Below are 15,687 nucleotides of genomic sequence, written 5' to 3' on the forward strand. Positions count from 1 at the left end.
TCGTATGGAGAGTTGCCCTCTGTGTTGTGTGCACCTGCTTCTTTAGCGGGCATGCGCTCTGCAGGCTGTGTGCCAGGCAGTACGCTGTGAGGGGTGGGTACAAAGGGTTGTAAGGCGGGGGACTCCTTATAAAACCTAATTGCTTTTTTGTTCTGCAGAAAACCATTCAAAAGGATCATCCCTCATAATCTATGATATTATGAACGAATTAACAGGACGGAAATTTTCCCCAAGGGACCCAGATGATGGTAGGCACAGAAATTACTTGTGTGAGACAAAGAGCCTGCTCTCTTGATTGCCAGTTATTAGAGGCCTTATGATAGGACAGGGTTTGATTTAGCTTAGTTGTCTTACAAGCGATTATTCTGAAGAGGCCAAAATATGTGTGGCCTATTGCTGTGTGCTTCCTCTACTAGAGTTTTTATTCCTTTAGGTTTAACTTACACGTTAACAGTTTTATTGCTAGGATATTTATTAATGCTGCTCACTTGAAAATGTATTTTATCCATTGTAACCAAGACTTTGTGAACTTTGATTTTCAGATATGTTTTTTCAGTCAGCCATGAGAGTTGTGAGTACTGATTCTTGTTTAACTTTTTTTTTTTCCTTTTAGTCACTTACATTTATCTTTAACTGGAGTGAGTGGGCTCACCTTGTTTTTTCATTTTCTCTTTTGTTTACGTCTTTGGTCCAAATTTTCTTTTTTTCCTCTTAAATTTCATACTAATTCACATAGCATCCTCCCCTTTGTTTATTGTATGTATATGTTGTCTTTTTTCACACCTTTGCTCAGATAAGGTTTCAGAGTATTTCATATTTACCTATTGGTCATTTTTTAAATTGATAATGGTTCTTTGGGATTTAGGTTTTTCATTGTATGTTAATTAGAAAAAGTTGTAGGCAGTTTCAGGATGGGTTAGCATATCCTATTCCCTAAGGATAGTTGCTTTCCAAAAGGTTAGTGTGTACGCTTGCAGCTTTTCTCCTCCAGGTATTCAGACACACACAGCCAGGCCCGTTTCAACTGTATTTTGTTTGTTGACAGGTGCATAGTATTTCATAGGAGTATTTCATAGTATTTCACTGGAGTCTTCTACTGTTTGTGTATTTTGGAGTTACTGCTTGGGGGTTTTTTGCAAGTATAGTGAGGCTGAAATGAGCACTCCATCTCTCTTTTATGCACATAACCAGGTGTTTTCGTAGGATTGATTTCTAAAGCTCCAATCACTAGATTAAAATTCTGTTTTAGATTTCACAGAACTTGGGGTTTGCCTCCCTCCCACCCCAATCTTATAACTCATTTGCTGTGAACTAGTAATACATTGACTCAGCGTGAATATTCAACAAGTGACTCTTTTTAATGTAATGAGCCACTGTTTGGCTGGTAAATCTGAGTGATGCTTACTGCTTGCAAATTTTCAGTGCTCATTTCTCAGAGATCTGGAACTTGCTTATCAAGTACATGGCCTTTTAAACACTGGAGACAACTGGAAATTCATTGGACCAGATCATCGGCGTAATTTCTATTAGTAAGTGTGTTGGAAATGTATCCTTTTGCATTATTGGAGCCTCTTTAAGCAACCATTAGTTCTGCAAATGGGAGACTTTGGTAGGCTTCCTATGTCACCCCTGGAGGCAGCAGGCCCCTGACTTAAAGTACATGTACTTAAACAGTACATGTTAATTGAGCACTTGGAAGTTTAAGCAGCGGTAAAACTGATTTGCCTGACTGAGATGTCTGGTATAGTTTTATCTTTTAGATTATTTTTCTCTGTAACAGTTTAAATCTACATAATTATTCCTCTAGGCCCTATTTTATATTTTTGAATATATAGTAGGGTGGGTCCCTAACAATTTCAGCCTTTTTTTTTTTTTTTTTTTTTTTTTAATTTTATTTAAAGATGTTATTTATTAGAGAAGGGGCAGGGGAAGAGGGAAAAGCAGACTCCTGGCTGAGCAGGGAGCCTGATGCAGGGCTCGATCCGAGGACCCTAAGATCATGACCCAAGCTGAAGGATGACGCTTAACCCACTGAGCCACCTAGGCACCCCAGCCTCTTGTTTTTAAAAAGGAAGATACAGAGATAAAGCCCAAAGAGGCTCCTTAAATGAGTTGACTTCAGGTAGATAAAAACAAACAAGCACTTAAGGAAGCAGTCTGTTAATAGGCATGTAATGTTTGTCTTCAGTGTGTCTATATCCTTGCTTCATATTGCGTGCTTTTAAAATGAATGGATATTCACTGTCTGCTCACAGTGAGCTGAGAACATATTGAGGCAGTCATGAGCAGCTAGCTCTGGGTAAGAAGGTGTTAATTAGGAAGTCCAGACAGCATGGTTAGCACCTTCTGGGTCAAGCATTGGCCCATGCAATTTGACACTGTTTGTAACTTATAAGTTGATTTTAAATTCTGTGTAACAGATCATATAGCTGTGCTGTAATTTAATTATGCTGCTGTTTGGGATCTGAGACTCAACCTATCTTTTCTCTCCATTACAGTTCCAAGTTCTTCAGTTTGCTTTGTCTAATGGAACAAATTGATGTCACCTTGAAGTGGTACAAAGACCTGATACCTTCAGTAAGATGATCATAACCTGTCGTTGTATATGAGCTGGTGGGTATCTTTGCTGACTAATACCTTAAACATATCTATTTCTCTTAATCAGGTGTTCTTTCCCCGTTCCCAAACTTTGATAGATCTTCTCCAAGCATTGGATGTGGCCAACCGGCTAGAAGTGATTCCTCAAATTTGGAAAGGTTGGTTTCAGCTTGTGTGTTCAGCACCATCTCACTTCATCACTTCATTGTCCTACCTACATTTTGATTAACAAACATGCCAACATTGTTAGGGGTGGAAATTTCCATTTTTCACTAAATTTAATGTATTATAGTCTTCTTCATGGGTGCTGGCTCACTTTGCATGTTGGATTGCATGAGCAAAGATGCATTGAAAGTGACCTAAATAAGTTTTTGTGTGACACGACAAAGGGAAGATCAGTGCTAATTACGTGACGCACCCTAAATCAAAATTCAGATCTCTACCTGCAGAGTCTTTGCAATTCCTCTGTATCATGCTGCATTCTTGTAACTCCGTTGTTAACTGGTCAGTGATACTTAATGCTTCTAAGAAATGGGCATAATTGTGGGTCTCTGTGTATAAACTGGCTGCAGAAGATGCTGCATGTCTTCTACAAGGTGACTGCAATCATAGCTTGAGTTTCTGTCGGCTGCAGATTTCCTTGTCTGAACACTTAGACTCTAGCCCCTGACCTGTTTCACAAGATTGCTCTAATTATTGTTATATTAAAGATCGTTGACAATTATCAAGTGCTGTAAAACCGTCTTGCCATATGGAGCTGGTAGCTGCTCCAGGGTAGCACACCTGCTGTCTCTCACCTTTGACTAGGAGCAGGTCACTGCCTTCCATTGCTCCTTCATCCATTCTTTTTTTTTTTTTTTTTAAGATTTTATTTATTTGTCAGAGAGAGAGAGGGAGCGAGAGTGAGCACAGGCAGACAGAGTGGCAGGCAGAGACAGAGGGAGAAGCAGGCTCCCTGCTGAGCAAGGAGCCCGATGTGGGACTCGATCCCAGGACCGCTGGGATCATGACCTGAGCTGAAGGCAGCTGCTTAACCAACTGAGCCACCCAGGCGTCCCTCCTTCATCCATTCTTAGCGTGAATTATCCTGCTGATTACCTGGAGTCCTAGAATAAATAGTGTCAGCACCTGACTTTGAGCAGCTCAGGAACTGGGACGGTGGACAAAGGTCAGCTGAAGAGTTTTGGTTTTACATGACTGTAATCACCTCTGTGTTCTTTTTCTGTTTCAAGATAGTAAAGAATATGGTCACACTTTTCGCAGTGATCTGAAAGAAGAGATTCTGATGCTTATGGCAAGGGATCAGCACCCACCAGAGGTAGGTAGGGTTGTATCCAGAGGCAGGTTATGTTATAGTGATTAGATGGGTACTAGCCAGTATGTTCTCTAACACTGTAGACTTTGTAATGTAATTTCCTTGGTTTCATTTGGTTTCATTTAGGGAAACATTACAGAGAATTTTGCCATCTAAACCCAGATTTAAATTCTGTATCTGAACACCCAGCCATTAGCAGAATCCCATTTTTGAAGTCCAAAACATGTTTCTGTCTTGACAGTAGTAGCTTTTTGAAAAAAAATGCCCATCTAAAGAGAAAACCCATAACGTATTTGAAGGATGTTGCAAATTATTTACCCCAGAGCAGGGCAGGGTGTTTTTTTTTTTGTTTTTTGTTTTTTAAATCTTTTGTGTACTATACCTGTGATGGGTTCAGATGGTAAAATGTATAGCTCAAAAATGCCACGTCATCTGTGGAATCTCCTCAACTTAGACTCTCCTCAAACCAGCTAGGCGGTTCTGCTGACTCTGAGCCTCTCAGCTTCAGGTGGCGTTTGCGAACTGTGCTGCAGATATCAAATCCACTTACGAGAGCCAGGATGGCAGACAGGCTGCTCCTGAGTGGCCAGCCAACTCTCTGAACTCTATCGCTGTCCTCTTTTTAAGGGCTGGGAGAACCCAGGAAGCCTGGTGAGTACAAAGCCTCAAGTGTATAGTAGCAGTATTTGTATCTGGATCTCAGAGAACATCTTCCCTGGTCACTGTATGATGTGTAATCAGAAAAACGAGTTTTTTCTGGGACTGCAAATACTGACTGAAAAGGAAACTTTTGGAAGACCAGCAGAGTATAAACATTGTATTTAAGAGAGGACACAGTTTAATGGGCTAATTCTCTATTGCTCTCCTGTTTTCTGTATCCATGGGCAAGTAGTCTCTTGTCTGTCCACTTAATAGAGTGATGAGAGAATCTTATTTTTGAAAATGTCTTGAGCATTTGGCTATCCAAGTATTACACTTAATGCTTAAAATGCAGCCTGTACACTTGGGACTCCTAGAAACTGACATTTACAAACTTGACTAGAACCATCTTTGGTTTGTGTCACTGTGAGCCTACCAGTTACGTGTTTTCATCAGCACTTCCCTCACATACTAATTCTTAGTTTTTGTGAATGGACACTTCACATGCATTCCTTTTTCCAAAAGCAGAGAAGTCAACGAAAGAATACTTTGTAGGAGTAGTCCTCATTAGGTGATTTTGTTCAGTAAGTGGGGTACTTGTTTATGGCCTTTTCAACATAAGAAAGTGACTTGAACAGAGTTTTCAGCCCAAAATGTCAGAGCTGATGAATGAAGGCTTTGCTGCCTCAACTGGTCTTAAGAGTATGAAATCACACACATGACCTGCTACACTGCTAGTGGCCAATCTTTGATGCTTGAATTTGTTAACGGGTTGACACACACCTGTTAGGGAGTCAGGCTGTGATGATTGGCGCAGGGGTACGGACCTCAGCTGAATCATGGGAGCTGAATGTACGTGTTTCACCTTTGTCTTGCATGTGGCAGGACACCGGTGAGCACTTACATGAGACTGATGCCTCAATCTGAGCCTGCTCTCCACCGCGTATCTCTAGGACACTGCTCTCATTCTGGGATTGTAAGAGGATAGAGATCACACTCTGTTGCATCCCTCTCTAGAAGAGGGTGTAACCCCCCAGTAAATCTCAACACTGGCAACGAATCACACTTGCCTGGGAAATGCACGTATGTGAAGTCTGGGAGTTGGGAGTTGAAGTACCCAAGGTGATTTAGATGTAAACAGGGCTGGGAGCCAGTCAGCTCACAGCTGCTGTCTTCAGGAACGTACAGCAGAACAGCTATGATCATCTGCTCACCTTCTGGGCTGTTAGTAATCTTTCTCGTATCTCGTGTTGAACAGGAAAATGTTGGGGCTTTTCAAGAAGCATAATAAGATCCCTGGGTAAGTTGAAGTTAACAGGCTTCCCTGGCTGCATGTTAGAATTCGCTGCATGGTCTTAACTCTTACCATGGGGTGATTGGAATTTCTTTACATATCTCATTCAGCATTCTTCTGCTGAAGCAAATGGATAGTTCTTCTACCATCTAGGGCATCCTGAAGCAAGCAGTGTTTTTAATCTGTGCTTGTTGATTGCAACACACTGGCGATACACTGAACAGATCCTTAATGAAGGCATACTGAACCAATGTTCATTTTCTCTTTGGCCCTTTAGTCTTCATGGCAGCACCCGGGTGGCTCGGGTTAAGTGTCTGCGTTTGGTTCAGGTTATGGTTTTAGGGTCGAGCCCTAAATGGCTTCTCCTCAGTGGGAAATCTGCTGCTTCCTCTGCCCCTCCCCCCACTCGTGCTTTCTCTCTCTCAGATGAATAAATTTTTTAAAATCTTTAAGAAAAAAAAAATTTACCTCCAAAGCTACTGTTGAAGATTTCATGACTCAACTTTATAGGATGTTAGATTTTATTTTGCATATAAATCTTAGAGGGGGTCCAGGAATTTAGGTGGGGAATGTTGACATTTTGCTTTTCTTTTACAGAAATAAATTGCTGAATGAGTTTATGGACAGTGCAAAAGCATCTAGCAGCCCTGCCCAGGCCATTGAGATAGTGAAGCTGGCGGGTACCTTCAGTTTGCCTATTTGTGAAGACCTTGCCCGGAGAGTGATGGCTGACTTTGCGATCAGCCAGGAACAAAAGTGAGCCCTGCATGGGTAACATAAAAGAAAGTGATAGAAGTACAGCAGGCCATTTGCCCATCTACCCAGTGTTTATAGTTTTCTGTCTCCTTAACTTTTTTCTTTGCAAAAAGGACATGTTAGTTATTTATTTCATTTGTCATACACATCAGAGGCCTGTAGATTTGGCTCTTGGAACCATTTCCCTTTTCATCATAGTTCAGTGCAGCTGCAGAGTCCCTCCCCCACGCCTAAAATGCAGTGTAACCCTCTAGTTTATTTTCCTTTCAGGGAAGCCCTGGGAAACCTAACCTCACTGACCACTGATAGCGACAGTGACAGCGACACCAGTGAAGGCAAATAAAAATGGGCAAATCAGGAGAAGCTGTGGCCTGGAATAGCTGTTAAAAGTACACTTGAGAACTGCCATCTCTGTCTAACCATATTGTGAAGAAAACAAGAGAATTCAGCCTTGACCTTTGAAGAACAATAGATACAACATGGACTAAATTCCTAATTTGATACTTCCTAAGCCACCCTTTCAGGGTTGACCATTTGAACAGAAGCAGCACTACCATTTTCCTTTCTTTGGACATGCAGCGTGAGGACACAGCTCCTAGCTTCAGCCTAAGCTCTGCGGACCTACAATGTTTGTTCGGCCGACTTCACATGCTGTCCGGTGTGGTCTGCCCTCCCCTCTCATGGACTTGGCCTTTGTTGGCTGATGCTATGATGGTGGTACTTCCTCAGTCTTTGAGAAGGTGGCTAAAGGAGATTTGCAATACACATCTCTACTGATACTAGATTAGTAGCCCAATTTCAGGGGTATTATAGACGTGAGAAATTTGCCATTGTTGTTTAATCATTTCTAAGTTGCATAGGGTTTAGGCTGCACATATGGGAAAATGGAGGCTTGTAATTAAACCCTAGTTAATGTGCATTTGTATGCATTCCCGTTACTTTTACACAGCCAAGTTCCAGGGCTGTGGGGGAGGGGAGGTGCTCCATCTCCTTTTCTTCCCTCCTTGGGTGCCAGGACCTTTAGTTGTACTCTACTCAAAGTGCTCAAGAATGAGGGCTGCTGGGCACCTGGGTGGCTCAGTAGGTTAAGCATCTGCCTTCAGCTCTGGTCATGATCCTGGGGTCTTGGTATTGAGCCCTGCATTGGGCTCCCTGCCCAGTGGGAACCCTGCTCCTCCTGCCTGCCACTCCCCTACCTGTGCGCTCCTTTGCTGTCACATAAATAAAAAATTAAAATATAAAAAAATAAAGTGAGGGCTTTTAATCAGGAACTTCTACTTCTGGCATTTCTCTTGCCACTCTGAAATCCTGTTGGAAGCTTAACAGGAACCTGCATGGTTTACAAGAGCATTACCCTTTATAGGGTTTCCACAGGCTGCTTTTGCTCATGTGTAGTCCAGATGTACTGAGTTCCCACAGAGGAAGACCTTCATCTTTACCTGGCCAGGGCTGCCACTGATGGCCGACTATATCGTACCATTGTCGGTTACATGGGTCTGTTCCAGCTCTGCTTTCTATCCTCTCTAGGCCTGGACCCAGCTTTATATCCTCAAAAACCTAAGTAGTAGTTCATGTTTTCTCCTAGGTGGCTGGTTTAAGACCGCTAATGGACAAAGGGGGCAGAGAAATGACAGTTATGAGCTACTTCAGCATTCACCTGTGTTACTCTGACATAACTGAAGCAAATGAGCAAAAGGACAGTTAAGGCTGATTAGCCTTTGATCTTGGTTTACAACTTCCAGGGAGAATCTGGCTTCCTGTTAAGTTTCTGTTCGCTCTGGTCCTTCCCATCTCCCCTCCAGATGCCTGGCTCTCTTCTTGGCCAAATACTATACTCACTGCAGTCCTTATAAATGTGGTACATTCCTCCTTGCCCAGGCCCCAACAGAACCCTCACCTTAGTGCTTGGTAGCTACAGAGCTGATGGGAAAAAGTCCCATCTTGGCTGATGTCATGAAAATTTATAATGGATTTCAGTGTAGTTCAGTTGTTTTAACTGCTGTAGTTTACTCCAAATACCAACTCTAGGCAAATAACTGCTTCAAAGTTTCAAAAAATCAGCCCTGTAGGATATGTCTCCATTCTTATTTTTAAAATTTTAATCTCTACACCCAACCTGGGGCCTAAACTTAACCCTGAAATCAAGAGTTGCATGCTTTACTAACTCAAACAGCCAGGTACCCCTCCAATCTCTCATTTTAAAAATATTTATTCATTAATATTAGCCTATAATAGCAAAAAATGTTGCTTCTTTATATCAAAGTCAATGACCTACAGTTTTTGCTTCTGGTCCCTGGCTCTCCCCTCAATTTTGCTGTCTTCTTCCTCCCAAGACTCTAATGCACTCACGTACTGCATGTCTAAAAGGCAGTTACTAAAATGAGTGGTTTCTCAGTCATGAGAATGCCTCATTTTTTACGACCACTCTTAAATACGTTTTAACGTTTCATAGATGTTTAAATAGGAAATATTTACATTTACAACCTAAAATCAGCGTTTTATTTAATTTTTTTTTTTTTTTTTTTTTTTTAAAGATTTTATTTATTTATTTGACAGAGAGAAATCACAAGCAGGCAGAGAGGCAGGCAGAGAGAGAGAGAGGAGGAAGCAGGCTCCCCGCTGAGCAGAGAGCCCGACGCGGGACTCGATCCCAGGACCCTGAGATCATGACCTGAGCCGAAGGCAGTGGCTTAACCCACTGAGCCACCCAGGCGCCCCTTATTTAATTTTTTGAAAGATTTTTTTTTATTTGACAGATTACAAGTAGGCAGAGAGAGAGGAGGGAGCAGACTCCCTGCCGATCAGAGAGCCTGACTCGGGGCTCCATCCCAGGACCCTGGGATCATGACCTGAGCCAAAGGCAGAGGCTGTAACCCACTGAGCTACCCAGGCGCCCCTAAAATCAGTGTTTTAAACAAAATGGTATGAGGAGAAAGATTAGAGTTCTAAATCCAATTAGGAGCAGGATCAAGTTATGAAAAGCTTTGGAGCATTAATGGCAGATAAAGCAACCATGTTAAAATAATCCAAAAATAGCCTTTTGGGAATTGGGAATTGAGGAAAGTTGAACTGTTTTTTAGAAACTTACCAAAAAGGAACATGAGAAAACAGGAGCAAACTGTGGAGTCAGGACCCATGGAATGGGAAGGGTCAAGGGAGGAGGCCTGTTACATGTGAATAAACTTGTTCAGTGTGCCTCAGATCACCAGTGTGTGGAAATTAGAACTAGCAGATCTGAGGTTCAGAAGAACAATTTGAGGACTCCAGCAATAAAATGGACTGATGGTCTTTAAACTGTAGGATCTGAAGATGAATTTCATGGGTGATTAGAATACTGCAATTACAAAATCAAAGTACATCACATGCAATAAAGCTGTGATACATTTTACAGTGTAATAAACATGCGTATAGGTACACATGTGTTAAGTTTATCTGGTCATGACATAAATAAAAACACTGAAATAGGACCTGCTCGGAGACAGTAGTCACTGGAACAAGGCTGCTCAGGGCAAGTTCAGGGAGTCATTTAGAACAGATCTTCGGAGCAGAGTGATGATTTACCAGAGAAAAGTATTTGATTTGGTTAACAAAAGGCAATGTGCTAATGGAAGGACAGAAATGTAAGGTATATAGGGTCTGGACAGTGAAGGAACATCCAACCTGGCCCAGGAAGGAGCCTAACCTATCAAAATGCTGTCCATCCAATCGACACAGTCATGAACTGAGAGAATTCAGGACTGGAGATCAAGCCCAGAAACAGTTTACAGAGCTTGGCAGCATTTCAGAGTCTTAAAAACTAAGAATGTCCGAGAGGAATAAAGGTTATGAGAATTTATTCCCAGGGAAACCTAAACTTTGCCACCAATACCAGTGGAATTTGTTCCTACAAGAGTGGCACCTCTGCTGGCTCTTGCCTCTTAGTCCCTCTAGAAACCCTCTTCCTGAAAACCCCAGGGCAGTGTCCCTACAGCTAACGTGAACTAACAAGTCTGTGAAACCACATGACCTCCCCATGTTTTGGAAGGGGCAGAGTGGCCGGTTACACTCCTCCTCTTCCTTTCTGATACTCTCCTGCTAACCTCAGGGTCCCTAAAATGCATCAGGGGGAAGGAAGCAGGGAGCAAGAAGACATGGGGAGAAGGGGGTTCAGCTTTGCACTGGACCTGATGAAGAGTGATTTGCCTGATAATCCTTTTTATGAGAATTCATGTTAAATTATCTGTTCTTCTGCATTGAGTTCAAGCAAGTTACTTTAAAACTGGTGGGACAACTCATTTGGGACTTGGAGACTGCTTTTATCCAGAACCTGTTGAGAAAGAGCAGAGGATTGAAATTAATACTAAGGAATAGACTTTATGCCTTAAAAAAAGACTATCTAAAACTGCATTTTAGTTACATCATTGATTTTGAAACCTTAAAGCAAAGATCAGAGTTTTAATGTTGTATCTGGAGACATGAATTTAAAATGCTGAGGAACACTTCCTACAGCACACAAGAGGGAGGCAGTAAGGTAACCCAATTTAAGGCTCAAATAGATTGAGACCATGAAAGCAATAATGATTTGCTTCACACGATCAAGTCAGAAGTGGCAGAGATGTAACTTAACCACCTATAGTTGAAGTAAAAACCTGCTGGAGTGAAGCTGCCTGCCTCTAATAGTCCAGAGTTACAGCCATCTTCCCCAAACTTGCCCTTCTGGGTTCCACCTTGCCCTCAAGAAGAGCTGAGAACCTAAGTAAAGGCCCTTTTTACTTGAGGGTTGCTGCGTAACATCTCAGAAAGATGGGAGTCTCGCTACACGAGAGAGAACCAAAGCCTGACTGAGCGTCCCCTTTCAACTTCACCCCGTTTTCCCACAGGCAGCAGGGGCAAGGAGGCTAATGGAACTACTAAAACTTGAAGACCAGTGGTCTTCATTATTTTGAATGACTGAGCTAAAATAAACCATTCAGTATTGCTTGCTTCTTACAAGCTCAGAGAATCACATCTGATGAGTTATTTCCCAGCTCCTAGAGAAATTTAAATTTAGATTCCCTCATAACTGGTAATATTTTACATGCTACATAAGTAGAACAAATCACATGCACCTTTACCAAGACAAACAGGTAAGCAGCTTTGCGAGTTAATGCATTTTGTAATCCCATGCCATTCCAAAGGGAAGAAAGGCTGAATTTAGAACAGCCTCATTATCTTCTGGTAAAAATAGCCCACTCTAACTGTAGAAATTAAGGGCATTACACAACTCATGTGTTCTACCAGAAACACTGTATATATTTTGTTGATTTAAGAATCTACTCAGGAAGAACATAAGGAATATTAGCAATATCAACCAAGGCCAAAACAGGACCAAAAGATCTCCACATCAAAGGTCAAGTGCCATGCAAATTCAATGTAACAATCCAAATTCAGGGTCTGGCACACACCTGCAGAAATATAAAATAGAATTCCTCTCTCCTTTAGGATTTGCAGTTACTTTGCTCAAATGAAAGTGCCTCCTCAGTCTCTTTGTGAATACACAAACTTCAACAAAAATTAAAAATTACTAAAAAAAATTTGTGACAATATTTTCATGGAATTAAAAAAAAAAGGGGGGATTTGTTAATGTTTACCTAATATGGCAATTGTCCTAACCTTCAGAGATGTGAACTAAAAAAGTTCTCTGGGTTTTATGGCAATCCAGTTTAAATATACCATAAAATTATTCAATCCCGTGAAGTTTCCAGGCTCACTATCCCCACTTCAATGAAGAGATTCAGTCCAAGTACTAGAAAGGAGCAAGGTCAATTACCAGTGTTTCAGAACCGAGAGCTGTGACCTGTTTTGAGGGCTGTTGAATTAATTTGTGCATAAAAAAAGAAAATTTTTTTTTTAATGAAACAGACCAGAAAACAGTACATCACAAGTAAAAAGGGGCTAGCAGTGGTTTGGAAAAAACTTTTATGTATGTACACAGGTGTGTGTATATATAGGGTCCCAAGGTAAAATAAAAATTTTACCTGTGGTAGCAACTTTAAAAGTCTCAGATACTATTTCTAGTGCCTTTAATCACTAGAAATGCTTTATCTCCCATTATAAATATTTTGACATTGTGCCTTGTACATCACTCTTGTGTTTGAGCAGCAGGAATCAGTTACCAGAACCCTCAAAGCCAAAAACAGACCTTGCACTTTCGGAACCCAATTCATGACCGGGAAACTCAGTGCCCAGGACATCCTACTTCTGCTGTTGCCACTTGTCAAGGAAATTGTCTACACATACAATGAACTAGAAATGGTACTTTTTGAAAAGGGATAAGCTACTCAGTTTTCATCTTTTTGTTTTATTCAGTTTGCTCCAAGGGCAGAATCAGTAGTCACAGGGATCACAAACATTATTTTGACTGGCTCACAAGCCTGATCAGTAAAACCTGAAAAACAGAAAATGTTACACAAGTTGCAAAGAAAATACTCCCGGAGTTCACTGACATGATAGCAAGTGGAAATAATATAAATGCAACAGGTGTTAACATTTAGAACAGTACTTGTAACCTGCTCCTTTCTAGACAATTCTGGGACCCTGTTGCAAACCCTTCATGTATCATTGCTGATTCCCTTTTACATAAAATACGACTTTACAAAACTCTTCCTAGACCTTACTCTTGCTGTACTTGAGTGGTTCCTATTCCTACGGCGCTGGCGTATGCTGTCAGGATGTCCACTATCTGTTTAGTTTCTAGGGTCATTCGGGCTTCCTTCAGCCAGTCCTGTGCCACTCGTCTGGACTCCCCCTTCAGCTGATTGACAAACTTGGCTGCCAGCTCCAGATCACCATGCTCAATGCAATAGGAGGCATAGGACAGTAATTTGAAAGTGTTTATGTCCTCAGGGCTGAGCTCCGCGGGCGGCTTCAGTTGCTGAGGCGGGAATAAGAGCAAGGACTGCAGGTAGGAGAGGAAGTACTGGTATAAGCTATTTCTGGTTTCATCAATCATTGCTACCCTTCGGGCCAGTTTTTGAACACCATAGAAACGGGCTCTAAGGGTCTCTTCACTGTACACCCCACGGGTCAGGGACTCTGGAGGGATAGCTGCGGTTAAAGCTTGGGCAAATTCACTATCGCCACAGTTGACTCTGATGGCCTCGACCGCACTAGCCAGCGGCACGGTGGGCAGGTCTGCAGACGCAGTCTTCATGCTGTACTTGAGCGCCTCCACCGACAGCCAGAGCTGGTGGGCTTTTCGGGCCTCCTCTTCAGCCACTGCATGACCTATCGAGGGAAAAAAAAGGCAAAGGAAAACATTTTTCTCTCCATCTGACGACATGTCCTCCTCAATACCTCCAGAGATCTGATGCACCCTGCACTCCAAACAGGCTAAAGCCACATGTGTGAACAACGGGGCCAGAGAGAGCCTCTTCCAACCTCACCTACCACCATCTCTGGCGTGTTCTTTCCTAGAAAGCTGGCGTCTTCATGAGGCAACACTGCAAGGGTAACTTGAGCACTCTTCTTCTTTTTAAACAGAGAGAGCAGGGGAGGGGCACAGGGAGGGGCAGAATCGTGAGCAGCCTCCACGCCCAGTGTGGGGCCTGACACAGGGCTCGATCTCATGAGTGAGATCATGACCTGAGCAGAGATCAAGAGCCAGACACTCCACTGACTGAGCTACCCAGGTGCCCCAATAAGGCCTTGTTTTTAGTAAAACCATGGAGAAAACTGAAAGGATGTATGTGTACAAGCACAACTGAGTCTCTTTTCCTGTGACATCTAGGGCAATACATGGTATCTAATTCAGATATTTATTTTAGAATGTTTGAGAAACATACTTAAACTAGGCTAAGACTTAATGTTAATGCCATCAGAAACTTCCTGCAAAGGAAGACTTTAAGTAAACATAATGGACTACTAGATCTTGAAATTTCATGAGTAGTTTATTTTTATACTTATCTGACAAAGATGGCGCTCTAACACCCCCCATAAAACTCATTTTATCAACATCCTATCAGGACATTTCCCTTTCAATGTGGCACATGGAAGCCTCAGAATAACTACTATCTATTTGATCAGTGGAGTCAGCAAATCACCACCTCCAAAATAGGAATGGAGACAGATCAGCAGAGCCGGAGGGCGAGCATGGAGATACACTGGCCTTCTGCTCCTCTCAGGACACACAAGACATAACCAAAGTGTGCTGGGTAACCTGCCTTCTAAATGGTGATCTCCATTCTATGATATACCGAGTATAACTTCAAGTATTTAGATTTAATTTTTAGATTCTTTTTAATTTTCTCTCACAAACTCTCTATGTTCCAAACTTATCAAATCTGGGCTAATTTTCACAGAAATGAATAAAATTTAATAGCACGACTTCAGCATCGTTATACCCTAATGCTGATGGATGTATCTCATTGTCCTGCTACCAACAAATTATTCTAAGAAGTTGGACTGAATAGGGCGCCTGGGTGGCTCAGTGGGTTAAGCCGCTGCCTTCGGCTCAGGTCATGATCTCAGGGTCCTGGGATCGAGGCCCGCATCGGGCTCTCTGCTCAGCAGGGAGCCTGCTTCCCTCTCTCTCTCTCTCTGCCTGCCTCTCCATCTACTTGTGATTTCTCTCTGTCAAATAAATAAATAAAATCAGTTGGACTGAATAAAATTGTAAGAGGCCCATGAGCTCACTCTGAACAGCCTGTTCGATTCCTCTCAGTCTGGCATAGGCAGTGTTTATATCCAGAGTAAAGTTGTCAACTTGCTCTTGACTGAGCCGACGAAACTGTAACTCTTGCTCTGCCAGTTTCTCAGATAGGTCCTGAAATAAAACATAAACAGTGTCCGGAAAAGAGTGGTGCTACTTCAGTGCATGGCATTTATTAGAACACTCGTCTTCCAGCAACTGCCATCTCCACAAGCAAGAGTGCCTTTAAAATCTCCAAATATTTGTCAGGAAAACTCCTCCATTATGTGTAAGGTTTCGAAAATTTCCTAAAACTCATAGCAGATGTGATTTTCTACAAATTTACTGACAGAACCTAGTATTAGAGGAAGCAGACCAGGAGGAGTAGAACTCAAACTATTACGAAAAGAGAAAGTGCCACCTGAGAAAATAAAGTAA

General features: G+C 42.1%; 2 protein-coding genes and 1 non-coding gene across 12 annotated transcripts in view; 2 read left to right on the plus strand and 1 right to left on the minus strand.

Annotated features, from left to right (window-relative positions):
* PTCD3 (pentatricopeptide repeat domain 3) overlaps positions 1-7,521 on the plus strand; it is a 32,404-nt gene extending 24,883 nt beyond the window's left edge. For both annotated transcript variants that reach the window (XM_004742345.3, XM_045079111.1), the window contains exons 15-24: positions 159-248; positions 543-571; positions 1,423-1,529; positions 2,499-2,577; positions 2,666-2,756; positions 3,831-3,916; positions 4,416-4,564; positions 5,811-5,852; positions 6,444-6,602; positions 6,873-7,521. In XM_004742345.3, coding sequence (XP_004742402.1) covers positions 159-248; positions 543-571; positions 1,423-1,529; positions 2,499-2,577; positions 2,666-2,756; positions 3,831-3,916; positions 4,416-4,564; positions 5,811-5,852; positions 6,444-6,602; positions 6,873-6,945 — 905 coding nt within the window. In that variant the 3' untranslated portion in view covers positions 6,946-7,521. The remainder of the gene's footprint in view (positions 1-158; positions 249-542; positions 572-1,422; positions 1,530-2,498; positions 2,578-2,665; positions 2,757-3,830; positions 3,917-4,415; positions 4,565-5,810; positions 5,853-6,443; positions 6,603-6,872) is intronic.
* Positions 5,348-5,484, plus strand: LOC123391833. Its single transcript, XR_006606546.1, has one exon. It is a non-coding gene; the product is annotated as a small nucleolar RNA SNORD94 (small nucleolar RNA).
* Positions 7,522-12,905: 5,384 nt separating the features above from the next.
* The window catches only part of IMMT (inner membrane mitochondrial protein), a 43,827-nt gene continuing 41,045 nt past the window's right edge, over positions 12,906-15,687 (minus strand). For all 9 annotated transcript variants that reach the window (XM_004742350.3, XM_004742349.3, XM_013051222.2 and 6 more), the window contains 2 exons: positions 15,255-15,384; positions 12,906-13,847 (listed from right to left, as the gene is read on the minus strand). In XM_004742350.3, coding sequence (XP_004742407.1) covers positions 13,234-13,847; positions 15,255-15,384 — 744 coding nt within the window. In that variant the 3' untranslated portion in view covers positions 12,906-13,233. The remainder of the gene's footprint in view (positions 13,848-15,254; positions 15,385-15,687) is intronic.

This window comes from Mustela putorius, unplaced genomic scaffold (genome assembly GCF_011764305.1).
Source record: "Mustela putorius furo isolate JIRA1106 unplaced genomic scaffold, ASM1176430v1.1 tig00000281_pilon_pilon_pilon, whole genome shotgun sequence".
Lineage (NCBI taxonomy): Eukaryota > Metazoa > Chordata > Mammalia > Carnivora > Mustelidae > Mustela > Mustela putorius.